This window comes from Bombina bombina, chromosome 9 (assembly GCF_027579735.1).
Source record: "Bombina bombina isolate aBomBom1 chromosome 9, aBomBom1.pri, whole genome shotgun sequence".
NCBI lineage: Eukaryota > Metazoa > Chordata > Amphibia > Anura > Bombinatoridae > Bombina > Bombina bombina.
The window spans coordinates 220158336-220173211 of record NC_069507.1 but is presented as its reverse complement, the minus strand read 5'-3'; the positions used below and the strand labels follow the sequence as shown (position 1 = coordinate 220173211).

At 39.8% G+C, this 14876-nt stretch overlaps 1 protein-coding gene across 1 annotated transcript in view; it reads left to right on the top strand.

Moving 5' to 3' along the window:
• WDR11 (WD repeat domain 11) overlaps positions 1–14876 on the top strand; it is a 163372-nt gene that overhangs the window by 88970 nt on the left and 59526 nt on the right. Inside the window, exon 12 of the mRNA XM_053692652.1 lies at positions 7996–8102. Coding sequence (XP_053548627.1) covers positions 7996–8102 — 107 coding nt within the window. The remainder of the gene's footprint in view (positions 1–7995; positions 8103–14876) is intronic.

Genomic DNA, 14876 nt, shown 5'->3' with positions numbered 1-14876 from the left:
GCGGCAATGGACATAGTACCCTTTGCACGCTTACACCTCAGACCACTGCAACTGTGCATGCTAAGTCAGTGGAATGGGGATTACTCCGTTGCTTCCTCGATTGATTGCCAGAATCAAACAAGAGAGAGCATCAGTGATTCTAATAGCACCTGCGTGGCCACGCAGGACTTGGTATGCAGACCTGGTGGACATGTCATCCTGTCCACCTTGGTCTCTACCTCTGAAACAGGACCTTCTGATACAGGGTCCCTTCAAACATCAAAATCTAACTTCTCTGAAGCTGACTGCTTGGAAATTGAACGCTTGATTTTATCAAGACGTGGGTTTTCTGAGTCGGTTATTGATACCTTAATACAGGCTAGGAAACCTGTTACCAGAAAGATTTACCATAAGATATGGCGTAAATACCTATATTGGTGTGAATCCAAAGGTTACTCTTGGAGTAAGGTTAGGATTTCTAGGATATTGTCTTTTCTACAAGAAGGTTTAGAAAAGGGTTTATCTGCTAGTTCTTTAAAGGGACAGATCTCAGCTCTGTCCATTCTGTTACACAAACGTCTGTCAGAAGTTCCTGACGTCCAGGCTTTTTGTCAGGCTTTGGCCAGGATTAAGCCTGTGTTTAAAACTGTTGCTCCACCATGGAGTTTAAACCTTGTTCTTAATGTTTTACAGGGCGTTCCGTTTGAACCCCTTCATTCCATTGATATAAAGTTGTTATCTTGGAAAGTTCTATTTTTAATGGCTATTTCCTCGGCTCGAAGAGTCTCTGAATTATCAGCCTTACATTGTGATTCTCCTTATTTGATTTTTCATTCGGATAAGGTAGTCCTGCGTACTAAACCTGGGTTCTTACCTAAGGTAGTTACTAACAGGAATATCAATCAAGAGATTGTTGTTCCTTCTTTATGCCCAAATCCTTCTTCAAAGAAGGAACGTCTACTGCACAACCTGGATGTAGTCCGTGCTCTAAAATTTTACTTACAGGCAACTAAGGAATTTCGACAAACGTCTTCTCTGTTTGTCATTTACTCTGGGCAGAGGAGAGGTCAAAAAGCTTCCGCTACCTCTCTTTCTTTTTGGCTTCGTAGCATAATTCGTTTAGCTTATGAGACTGCTGGACAGCAGCCTCCTGAAAGAATTACAGCTCATTCTACTAGAGCTGTGGCTTCCACTTGGGCCTTCAAGAATGAGGCCTCTGTTGAACAGATTTGCAAGGCTGCAACTTGGTCTTCGCTTCATACTTTTTCCAAATTTTACAAATTTGACACTTTTGCTTCATCGGAGGCTATTTTTGGGAGAAAGGTTCTTCAGGCAGTGGTTCCTTCTGTATAAAGAGCCTGCCTATCCCTCCCGTCATCCGTGTACTTTTGCTTTGGTATTGGTATCCCAGAAGTAATGATGACCCGTGGACTGATCACACTTAACAGAAGAAAACATAATTTATGCTTACCTGATAAATTCCTTTCTTCTGTAGTGTGATCAGTCCACGACCCGCCCTGTTTTTAAGGCAGGTAAATATTTTTTAATTTATACTCCAGTCACCACTTCACCCTTGGCTTTTCCTTTCTCGTTGGTCCTTGGTCGAATGACTGGGAGTGACGTAGAGGGGAGGAGCTATATGCAGCTCTGCTGGGTGAATCCTCTTGCACTTCCTGTTGGGGAGGAGTAATATCCCAGAAGTAATGATGACCCGTGGACTGATCACACTACAGAAGAAAGGAATTTATCAGGTAAGCATAAATTATGTTTTATTCCACAATAAGTTTTTTTGTAGTTTATTTATTTAATTATTGTTTGGATTTAATTTCTCAGCGGCAATAGCTGTTGCTATTTTATCCCTCCCTCTCTAGGGACTCTTCTGTGGACTTCCACATCTTGGTATTTTATCCCATATGTCACAAACTCATGGACTCTTGCCACTTACATGAAAGAAAAAATAATTTATGTAAGAACTTACCTGACAAATTAATTTCTTTCAAAGTGGCAAGAATCTATGAGACCCACCCTTTTTTGTGGTGGTTATGATTTTTTTTGTAAAAAAACACAATATTTTTTCCAGTTGCTCTTTTTGTATGCTTTTTTACTCCTTTTTTCACCTCACTACTTGGCTATTCGTTAAACTGAGGAATGAGTGTGGTGAGAGGTGTATTTATAGGCATTTTGAGGTTGCCCCCTCCTGGTAGGAATGTATATCCCATACGTCACTAGCTCAGGGACTCTTGCCACTATGAAAGAAATTAATTTATTAGTTAAGTTCTTACATAAATTATGGTTTATGCCATCAACGACTACATTTCCAAGTATATATAATTTTGTTAAGTTAGTCGAAAAAGACATTGAATTAATGAATGTGGAACAAAACTTTGAAGATAACTTATCAAAAAATCAAAGAATGGCCTTAAAAGAATTAAAAAAACAAAGATATAACAATAAAAAATTCAGATAAATGTGGAAATGTAGTAGTGATGGACACAAAGGACTATGAGATTGAGTGTAATAGACAGGTATCCGACACAGCACACTACAGACTTCTCAAAAAAGATCCAACTCTTATTTATAAGGATGAATTGGAAAAAATAATAAAACAGGCATTTGAAAACAAAGTAATAAATAAAAAGAAAATTTCTAACTGTAAAATTCCCAATAATCCCCACATTTTACACAATTCCGAAACTGCATAAAGAAAGAGTACCAATCCATGGAAGACCAATAATCTTGGGTATTGGTTCTTTAACAGAAAAAAATATCTGAGTATATTGATTATTGCCTAAGACCCTCCTTGACATCCCTTCCCTTTTATGCTCAAGACTCTCTAGATGTTTTAAAAAGATTGGACGGGATAACATTAAATGATAATACTTTACTAGTTACTATATTTGTTGCAGCTTTGTATTCCTCAATATCCCATGAAAAAGGAATAAAAGTGATTGAAAAATGTTTGGAGCAAAGAGGCACAAAATATGAAGCACATACAAAATTTGTAGTACAAGTGTTAGAATTTCTTTTAAAACATAATTATTTCCTGTTTAATAAAAAGGCGTATGAACCAATTTTTGGTACAGCGATAGGGACATGCTGTGCCCCGACATATGCGTTCCTTTTCTTGGGGTCCTGGGAGAATGACAGGGTCTCTGATTTAGAAGAAAATTTATTTAGCTTGTGGATTTGTTTTATAGACGATATCCTGATATGGGAAGGCACTAGTGATGAACTAAAATAATTCATGAAAAAACTGAATCAGAATAATTATAATTTTAATTTTACCTATGAATTTAGTGATACAGAAATTGCCTTCCTAGACCTCAGACCTCAGAATACTGAAAGTAGGAAACAAGTTAAATACTGCAACTCATGCAAGAAAACAGCAGGTAACACTTTATTAAGAGCTGAGAGTCATCCCCCCTATCTCTTAAATAATATTCATCAAGGACAATATTTGAGACATTGTACAGAAACACTTCAGTTCAAAATTGAAGCAAGAATGCTTCAAGATAGATTCAAAGAAAGAGGTTATACACAAGGCCCCCTCAAGAAAGCATATAATAGAGCATTAAATACAAATAGGGAAATGTTATTTTATAAAAATCAATTGAGAGATGAAGATAATGTTTTAGCGAATATAATAGGGGAAAGACACAAATTGACTGCTAGGAAAGCACCTAATTTAAGAGATAAATTAGTCTTGAAATGAAATAAATTGGATACACACTCTCAGAAAGAAATGGAAACTTTAAATGTAAAAAATGTTTGGTATGTAAAAATCTCCTGGTTGGAGAAAGATTCACTGACAAATATGTTAAGAGAAGATTAGTAAAAGGACACAACACATGCAGATCTGAAGGGGCAGTTTATATGATAACCTGTAGTTGCCAGATGTATTGCATAGGCAAAACGTACAGAGAATTACGTGAGAGGATAAAAGAACATAAAAGAGACAAAAAAATAAAGTAATAAAAACTAGTAGTGTTGCATGGCACTTTTTATATTACCACAATAGCAACAAAAATAAGCTAAAATTTAGAGGTTTAGAAAAGATTGATTTAACTCTGAGTGCTAAGCAGGATTTTAATTTTTTTCTGTTTTTCACTATTTTTTTAAAAAAACATTTTTTTTGACTCCCGATCCCCAAAACTTATACCGTTGGAAAGGTTAGGCGATTTGGGGGTCTGTAGCTGCTTAGATGCCTGAGATACAGGCTTTTAAGCAGCATGCCCCCTTTCCCTATATTTTGTATTGTTAATTTTAAATAAAGTTGAGCAGTGACATCATCACGCCATTGCGCATGGCGTCACCGCGCGTAACGGGAAGCCCCGGCGATGCCTGTCACTATAGAGGCCCGATCGCTGGGGTGGGAGTCGATGGGAACCCACAGATTGCTCAAAAGGTGGTTGAGTGCAAGGAAGAGGAGGAGACTTAGACAAAATACTGCTCCAACAGGAATGCAAATGGAGTTACAATTTGCAATCATTAAACCCTAAAGGGTTAAATGAAGAAATAAACTATGCCCCCTTTCTAAATGACTAAAATGGCCCCCTAAAAAAAGAGTAATTTTTACTGGACCTGTTTTGCATAATTCAAATATTAGTAAAAGTATGATTGGCAGTTTTAATTATAGCAAAACTTAGTTCTAAGTTAAAAATTTAAATGAAAATCAAAATATAATAAGAATTTTCTTGTTCTAATTTGTCTCTGATTCTCCTCTATCTTTTTCTCCTTTATTGAAGCATTTAGCAGTAATAGTATTCAGTGAATTTACACAAATGATGAACAATTCTGCATAAGTCCTGAAATGTATGAGTTTTCTATAAAAGTGAAAGCTTAGCAATCGCTTATAAAATATTTCACCTGGCTGAATATCATTAAACTACGTGAAGTACCAGGAGGAGTTACAACCACAAATAAAAAAGCACCTTTTCGATGACATCATTACAATGTCTGCCGGAAGAAGCCCTTAGCCAAAGATTGTGAAACGCGCGTAGCTTTGCGTTTGCTCCGGTCGCGGATATGTACATGCGACCGTGATTTGTTTGCTCCTACTAGCACAAAGAGATGATCAACTTACCCAAAATAAAAAGCGTGATGGCTGTATTAAGATTACAAAGGAGGCTGAAGTTAAAGCGATCCGTGGTGAAACAAGACTGCATTTACCCTTAGAATGACAGCGGTGATCGGTGATTCGCATGGTGAAAGGGAAGGAAAGATAACATCACACGCTGAGTGAGTACTCTTCTAGTAGCCAATATTGAAGTGCAGGGAATGGTGAAGGGGAAGATATGTTAACATTATCCGTTAAGTAAAACTGTCCCTGCAACCGACACTGTTCGCTGTTTATTGTTTCAAGGGGACTTTTATCATACAGCCCGTATAATACCCACACGCCTTCACGGGAGCAAAGAATCCGAGACCTGAACTGTAAATAAGTAATATAAGAAAATGCATTACAACTTTAAAGTCTTAAATGATTGTCTGGCTATGGGATAATAAATCCAGACTTACAAAATTGGCTTTTCAAGGATTTCTTTCTTTACTTTAACGGTTCTGGGGATCCCCAGTTATTTTTGGGACTTTGTATTGAAATGGACATTTTGTGTCAATATTATCCAATTGTGATGTGCTTGAAAGTAGGGCAAATGTATAATATCAATGATTTGATGAATTAAACGTTATTCTTTATAACATTTAGTATTTATTTCCAGCAGAATAATTTTGTTTTACTGGGTTGCTTAGACCCTTAGGAATGTGATTCTTTATTGTTATAGTCTGTCCTAGTGCTGGAAAAGATTTCTGTCTTTCAGTCTACTCATTCTTTAAATATTCCTTACTTTTTGAGTGTATTTAATATTTGACAATCTTGGTGCACCTTTTTTTCTGCCAATAATTCGCTGTGAGAGGCAGGAACAAGAGGACATGTAAATGACTATATCTTTGGTGCTGTAAGTTTAGATTTAATTTATATATATATATATATATATATATATATATATATATATTTATTGTGTATGTATGTATGTATATATGTATGTATATATAGATAGATATGTGTAAAAAAACACTGCACTCTCAGACTGGACTGGGTACAAATCCCATGACCCTGCAACATGCTCAGCCCTGGGTGCTCACCGGCACTTACAAGAAGCTGTGCTGTCCCCAGAGTCACAGACAGTTAACCCCAGACAGGTCTGGGTGCAAGAACCATAGGGAAAATTACAAAACAAATTAAAACACACAGAGAAAGTCCAGCACTGACTTACAAGCTCTCAGCTAAGATTAAAAGCAAAAATGGAAGGGTTAGTTACAGCATTTGGCCAAATGGGACAAGCCCAGGTACAATGTCAAGGTCCCTTCCAAAACCTGGGACCCTAAAACAGCCACACAATGCAAGCTCTCAATCCAACAAACTGGGAACAAGTGAAGGGTGCACAGGCTTATGTAATCACCCCATTCATATATAAAACACGGAAGGGGACTGCACTGTCAGACTGGACTGGGTACACATCCCATGACCCTGCAACATGCTCAGCCCTGGGTGCTCACTGGAACTCACAGGAAGCTGTGCTGTCCCCAGAGTCACAGGCAGTTAACCCCAGACAAGTCTGGGTGCAAAGCCCATAGGGAAAATTACAAAACAAATTGGAGAGAGAGAGAGAGATATGTATGTGTGTATATAAGCTATTAATAGAATTATTTTTTGTATTAAATAAACTCACTGTAGCAGACTTAACCTGGCACTGTTTGGCTAATTATGTTTTTATATACACAGTGTCTGTTTTTGGTTTATATCGCACATACACTTCATCATAGTATATTTTTTGAATATTTCATTATGAGGCTGCGGTTGTGGCACACTTTACCTTGCACCTGCTACTTAGGTTGTTGAATGTGACATAGTAACGTGGCTGTTTAGCTAACTCAATGAAAGCCCAGGATAAACCCTTGCCCTATGGTTTAAGTACCTTAAAGGGACATGAAACCCATATTTGTTCGTTCATGATTCAGAAAAGAGCAACTTTGCAATTTATTATTAAACTTGCTTCATTCTCTTAGTACCCTTTGTTGAAGGAGCAACAATGCACTATTTGGGAGCTAGATGAACACATCTGGTGAGCAAATGACAAGAGGCATTTATGTGCAGCCGCCAATCAGCAGCTGGCTCCCAGTAGTGCATTGCTGCTTCTGAGCCTACCTAGGTATCCTTTTCAACAAAAGGATATCAAGAAAACATTGCAAATTAGATAACAGAAGTAAATTGAAAAGTTGTTTGAAATGTCATGATTGGAATCAGACAAGTTTAATTAAAGGTACCCCAGGCTGATAAACTAGTATTTAAAGGGATATGAAGCTCAAATTTATACTTTCATGAATCAGATGGAGTAATCAATTAAAAAAAAAAATCTATTTCCAATTTTTTTTTAATCAAATCTACTTTCTTCTCTTAGTATCCAAGATGTGCATGCTCCTGAGCCTACCTAGGTATGCTCTACAACAGTGTTTCTCACCCTTCTTTCTAGCAAGTACCCCAACAGGCATAATAAGTACCCCCCAATGCACACAAATATTATTAGGTAACAAAATAAGTGAAATGCCCAGGAATGTGGGGAAAAGGTAATGAAAGGGCAAGCTACTGAGTACCCTTACCAAAGCTCCAGATACCCCCTGGGGTACAAGTACCACAGGTTGAGAAACTAGGCTCTACAACAAAGAATACCAAAAGAACAAAGTCAATTTGATAATGCAAGCAAATTGAAAAGTTTCTTTAACATTACATGTAATAACTGAATCATGAAAGTTTAAATCGTATGGCATCAAAACCATAAGGAAGATGTCAAATTAGTTTAGAGTTCCAGCCGTAACAAATGTCTGACTCTGCTCAGGTACTGATAACGTTTATCCATTTCACAAGGCAATGCCAGTGTTCTGCATTTGGTATTGATAATCAGGCTGTGTATGAAACAAGCACATTGTCATCTCATTAGACTCACCTTTCTGTCCTTACAGAGGCATTGAATGGAGCAGTCTCACAAGCTTTTTGTCTTTTGCTACATCAACTCCAAATAATCTTGGACTAGTGAGAAACGAGCTGCAGCTGGTCGATCTTCTTACAGGTGAGGCCATTCATTCATTCAATCAATTTGTGTGTTATTGGTGATCAAGGGGTTAAACTACTGTTACCGGCAACTAAGACTTAGAATCACTGCTGTATATGACTGCCAACCGAGAGGTTTAAAGGGACATGAAACCCAATTTTTGTCTTTTATGATTCAGACAGAATATACAATTTTAAACATTTGTCCAATTTGCTTCATTCTCTTGGTATCCTTTGTTGAAGATGCTGCAGTGCACTATTGGGAGATAGCTGAAAGACAATGACAAGAGGCATGTATATGCAGCCAACAATCAGCAGCTTCTGAGTCTACCTAGGTATACTTTTCAACAAAGGATACAAAGAGGAGAAAACAAATTAGATAATAGAAATTAATTAGAAAGTTGTTTAAAATTGCTGCTCTATCTGAATCATGAAATAAACCATTTGGGTCTTTTGTCCCTTTAATGCAATCTGTTATTTAGGGTTACTGGCAACTGAGATCTTAAATCATCCTAGATCTGAGCAATTTGATCGCTAGTGTAAAGAGAACAGAATCTCTTCTTTTTGTAAAAGGTAAAAACACACAATTTGAATAAGACCCATATCAGAAAGCTTCATACTACAGTAAATGGTTTACTACGTTGCTGCTTTAATCTCTGTGTTTGTGCTTTAAATAAACCAAATAGATTGGCTTTTAAAAAGGACATGATGCTTAAAAATATTTCTCTGATCCATCTTAAAGAACATGTTAAAATGGATTATAGTGTTTTGTATTTTTAATGGATGCCCCTGGCCTGAAAAAAATGCTATTTCTGAAGGAGTTGTCCCTGTCAGCCAGTGAGCTGTAGAGTCTCAGGACACAGTTGTACACAGTTATGCACTTCCTCTGTGGTTCAAAAACAATTTTTGTAATATACTTTCAATTTCTCTTGTAAGGTGTATCCAGTCCACGGATTCATCCATTACTTGTGGGGATATTCTCCTTCCCAACAGGAAGCTGCAAGAGGACACCCACAGCAGAGCTGTCTATATAGCTCCTCCCCTAACTGCCACTCTCAGTCATTCTCTTGCAGCTCTCGACAAGAAAGGAAGTATCAAGAGATATGTGGTGAATTAGTGTAGTTTATCTTCAATCAAAAGTTTGTTATTTTTAAACGGTACCGGCGTTGTACTGTTTTTACCTCAGGCAGAAATTAGAAGAAGAGTTCTGCCTGAGGTTTTTGATGATCTTAGCAGGTTGTAACTAAGGTCCACTGCTGTTCTCACACATAACTGAAGAGTATGGGAAAACTTCAGCTGGGGGAATGGCCTGCAGAATTATCTGCTCTGATGTATGTTCAGTATATTTTTTTCTAGAGAGATGATAAGGTCTAGAAAATGCTGACATTGCCTGATATATTAAGGTAAGCCTGATTACAGTGATTTAACAAACGACTGGGATCATGCTTGCAGTAAAGGGTAATATTCATGTTACTTGCTCTTATTACTTAGTATGTAAAACGTTTGCATGATATATAAAAAACGTTTTTTACTGAGGGTGATAAATCTTTATTTGGGGCCTAGTTTTCCACATGGCTGACTAGATTTCTCCTAGGAGTAGTTATTTATGGCCCTTTCACTTTGAGTGCATGGTGGGAAGGGCCTATTTTCGCGCTCTAATTGCGCAGTAGTTTTTACAATCTGAGACATCCAGCTTCCCTGAAGGAGTCCCCTGACATATAGGACCTCTGTAAGGGTTTTTGTGCCTACAAAAGTCGTTTTATGGGCAGGTAGGAGCCACAGTAGAGCTGTGGCAGTTTGCTTGTGACTGTTTATAACGGTTTTACCGTTTATCTGATTGGTTTTTGAGCCTGAGGGGTTAATCATCCATTTGCAAGTGGGTGCAATGCTATTTTAGTCTATTATACACACTGTAAAAATTTCGTAGAGTTTACTGCTTTTTTTTCACTGTTTTGCAGTTTATGTGATTGTTTTTTTCCCTTAAAGGCACAGTACCGTTTTTTATATTCTGCTTTTTCACATTTATTAAAGTGTTTTCCAAGCTTGCTGGTCTCATTACTAGTCTGTTAAACATGTCTGACATAGAGGAAACTCCTTGTTCATTATGTTCAGAAGCCATTGTGGAACCCCCTCTTAGAATGTGTACCAAATGCACTGATCTTACTATAAATTTTAAAGACCATATTCTGGCTTTAAAAGATTTATCACCAGAGGAAATTGACAAGGGGGAAGTTATGCCAACTAACTCTCCCCACGTGTCAGAACCTATAACTCCCGCTCAAGGGACTCCAAGTACATCTAGCGCGCCCATTGCGTATACTTTACAAGACATGGTGGCAGTTATGAATCATACCCTTACAGAGGTATTGTCCAAACTGCCAGGGTTACAAGGAAAGCGAGACAGCTCTGGGGCTAGAACAAATACAGAGCTCTCTGACGCTTTAGTAGCTATGTCTGATATACCCTCACAATGTGCAGAAGCTGAAGCAGGAGAGCTTCTATCTGTGGGTGATTTTTCTGATTCAGGGAAGACACTTCAACCTGATTCTGATATGTCTACATTTAAATTTAAACTTGAACACCTCCGCGTGTTGCTCAGGGAGGTTTTAGCAACTCTGGATGACTGTGACGCCATTGTAGTCCCAGAGAAATTGTGTAAGTTGGATAAATACTATGCAGTGCCTGTTTACACTGATGTTTTTCCAATCCCTAAGAGGTTTTCAGAAATTATTACTAAGGAATGGGATAGACCAGGTGTACCGTTCTCTCCCCCTCCTGTTTTTAAAAAGATGTTTCCTATAGATGCCGCTACACGGGACTTGTGGCAGACGGTCCCTAAGGTGGAGGGAGCAGTCTCTACCCTAGTGAAGCGTACAACTATCCCGGTCGAGGACAGTTGTGCTTTTCTAGATCCAATGGACAAAAAATTAGAGGGTTACCTTAAGAAAATTTTTATTCAACAAGGTTTTATTCTCCAGCCTCTTGCATGCATTGCCCCAGTCACTGCTGCTGCGGCTTTCTGGTTTGAGTCTCTAGAAGAGACTCTACAGGTAGAAACCCCGTTGGATGATATCCTTGACAAGCTTAAAGCCCTTAAGCTAGCCAATTCATTTGTTTCTGACGCCGTTGTTCATTTAACCAAGCTAACGGCTAAAAACTCAGGTTTTGCTATTCAGGCGCGTAGGGCGATATGGCTTAAATCCTGGTCAGCTGACGTTACTTCAAAGTCTAAGCTTCTCAACATTCCCTTCAAGGGGCAGACCCTATTTGGGCCTGGACTGAAGGAGATCATTTCTGATATTACTGGAGGAAAAGGTTATTCCCTTCCTCAGGATAGGTCCAACAAATTAAGGACCAAACAGACTAATTTTCGTTCCTTTCGAAACTTCAAGAGTGGCGCAGCTTCAACTTCCTCTAATACAAAACAAGAGGGAAATTTTGCCCAGTCCAAGCCAGTCTGGAGACCTAATCAGGCTTGGAACAAAGGAAAGCAGGCCAAAAAACCTGCTGCTACCTCTAAAACAGCATGAAGGATCAGCCCCCGATCCGGAAACGGATCTAGTAGGGGGCAGACTTTCTCTCTTCGCCCAGGCTTGGGCAAGAGATGTCCAGGATCCCTGGGCATTGGAAATTGTGTCCCAGGGATATCTTCTGGACTTCAAAGCTTCTTCCCCAAAATGGAGATTTCATCTCTCACAATTATCTGCAAACCAGATAAAGAGAGAGGCATTCTTACATTGTGTTCAAGACCTCCTAGTTATGGGAGTGATCCACCCAGTTCCAAAGGAGGAACAGGGGCAAGGCTTCTATTCAAATCTGTTTGTAGTTCCCAAGAAAGAGGGAACCTTCAGACCAAAGATCTCAAGATCCTAAACAAATTTCTCAGGGTCCCATCCTTCAAGATGGAGACTATTCGAACCATCCTACCTATGATCCAGGAGGGTCAATATATGACTACCGTGGACTTAAAGGATGCTTATCTTCACATTCCGATACACAGAGATCATCATCGGTTTCTCAGGTTCGCCTTCCTAGACAGGCATTACCAGTTTGTGGCTCTTCCCTTTGGGTTAGCTACGGCACCAAGAATCTTTGCGAAGGTTCTAAGGTCACTCCTAGCGGTCCTAAGGCCGCAAGGTATAGCAGTAGCCCCTTACCTAGACGACATTCTGATACAGGCGTCAAATTTTCAAATCGCCAGGTTCCATACGGACATTGTTCTGGCATTCCTGAGGTCTCATGGGTGGAAGGTGAACGAAGAAAAGAGTTCTCTATCCCCTCTCACAAGAGTTTCCTTCCTAGGAACTCTGATAGATTCTGTAGAAATGAAGATTTACCTGACAGAGGCCAGGTTGTCAAAACTTCTAAATTCCTGCCGTGTTCTTTATTCTACTTGTCGCCCTTCAGTGGCTCAGTGTATGGAAGTAATCGGCTTAATGGTAGCGGCAATGGACATAGTGCTGTTTGCCTGCCTACATCTCAGACCGCTGCAACTTTGCATGCTCAGTCAGTGGAATGGAGATTACACAGATTTGTCCCCTCTACTAAATCTGGATCAAGAGACCAGGGATTCTCTTCTCTGGTGGCTATCTCAGGTCCATCTGTCCAAGGGTATGACTTTCCGCAGGCCAGATTGGACAATAGTAACGACAGATGCCAGCCTTCTAGGTTGAGGTGCAGTCTGGAACTCCCTGAAGGCTCAGGGCTCGTGGACTCAGGAGGAGGCACTCCTTCCGATAAACATTCTGGAACTAAGAGCGATATTCAATGCTCTTCAGGCTTGGCCTCAGCTTGCTGCGGTCGGGTTCATCAGATTTCAGTCGGACAATATCACGACTGTAGCCTACATCAACCAACAAGGGGGAACAAGGAGTTCCCTAGCAATGTTGGAGGTTTCAAAAATAATTCTATGGGCAGAGGTTCACTCTTGCCATCTATCAGCTATCCATATCCCAGGAGTAGAGAACTGGGAGGCGGATTTTCTAAGTCGGCAGACTTTTCATCCGGGGGAGTGGGAACTCCATCCAGAGGTGTTTGCACAGTTGATTCAACTTTGGGGCAAACCAGAACTGGACCTCATGGCGTCTCGTCAGAACGCCAAGCTTCCTTGTTACGGATCCAGGTCCAGGGATCCCAAGGCAGCGCTGATAGATGCTCTAGCAGCACCTTGGTCCTTCAACCTGGCTTATGTGTTTCCACCGTTTCCTCTGCTCCCTCGTCTGATTGCCAAGATCAAGCAGGAGAGAGCTTCGGTGATTTTGATAGCACCTGCGTGGCCACGCAGGACTTGGTATGCAGATCTGGTGGACATGTCATCCCTTCCACCATGGACTCTGCCGCTGAGGCAGGACCTTCTACTTCAGGGTCCTTTCAACCATCCAAATCTAATTTCTCTGCGTCTGATTGCTTGGAGATTGAACGCTTGATTTTATCAAAGCGTGGTTTCTCTGAGTCGGTCATTGATACCTTAATTCAGGCTTGAAAGCCGGTCACCAGGAAAATCTATTATAAGATATGGTGTAGATATCTTCATTGGTGTGAATCCAAAGGTTACTCATGGAGTAAGGTCAGGATTCCTAGGATATTATCTTTTCTCCAAGAAGGATTGGAGAAGGGATTTTCAGCTAGTTCCTTAAAGGGACAGATTTCTGCTCTGTCTATTCTTTTGCACAAGCGTCTGGCTGATACTCCAGATGTTCAGGCGTTTTGTCAGGCTTTAGTTAGAATCAAGCCTGTGTTTAAACCTGTGGCTCCGCCATGGAGTTTAAATTTGGTTCTTAAGGTACTGCAAGGGGTTCCGTTTGAACCTTTGCATTCCATAGATATTAAACTTTTATCTTGGAAAGTTCTGTTTTTAGTAGCTATCTCCTCGGCTCGAAGAGTTTCGGAGTTATCTGCTTTACAATGTGATTCCCCTTATCTCATTTTCCATGCAGATAAGGTAGTGTTACGTACCAAACCTGGTTTTCTTCCTAAGGTGGTATCTAATAAAAATATCAATCAGGAGATTGTTGTTCCTTCACTATGTCCTAATCCTTCTTCAAAGAAGGAACGTCTTTTACACAATCTTGATGTGGTTCGTGCTTTAAAATTTTATTTACAAGCTATGAAGGATTTTCGTCAAACATCTGCTTTGTTTGTGGTCTACTCAGGACAGAGGAGAGACCAAAAGGCTTCGGCAACTTCTCTTTCTTTTTGGCTAAGAAGTATAATTCGCTTAGCTTATGAGACTGCTGGCCAGCAGCCTCCTGAAAGAATTACAGCTCATTATACTAGAGCGGTAGCTTCCACATGGGCTTTTAAGAATGAGGCTTCTGTTGAACAGATTTGTAAGGCGGCGACTTGGTCTTCGCTTCATACTTTTTCTAAATTCTACAAATTTGATTCTTTTGCTTCTTCGGAGGCTATTTTTGGGAGAAAGGTCTTACAGGCAGTGGTGCCTTCCGTTTAAGTGCCTGCCTTGTCCCTCCCTTCATCCGTGTCCTATAGCTTTGGTATTGGTATCCCACAAGTAATGGATGAATCCGTGGACTGGATACAACTTACAAGAGAAAACAAAATTTATGCTTACCTGATAAATTTATTTCTCTTGTGGTGTATCCAGTCCACGGCCCGCCCTGTCATTTTAAGGCAGGTGTTTTTTATTTTTAAACTACAGTGACCACTGCACCCTATAGTTTCTCCTTTCTCTTGCTTGTCTTCGGTCGAATGACTGGGAGTGGCAGTTAGGGGAGGAGCTATATAGACAGCTCTGCTGTGGGTGATCCTCTTGCAGCTTCCTGTTGGGAAGGAG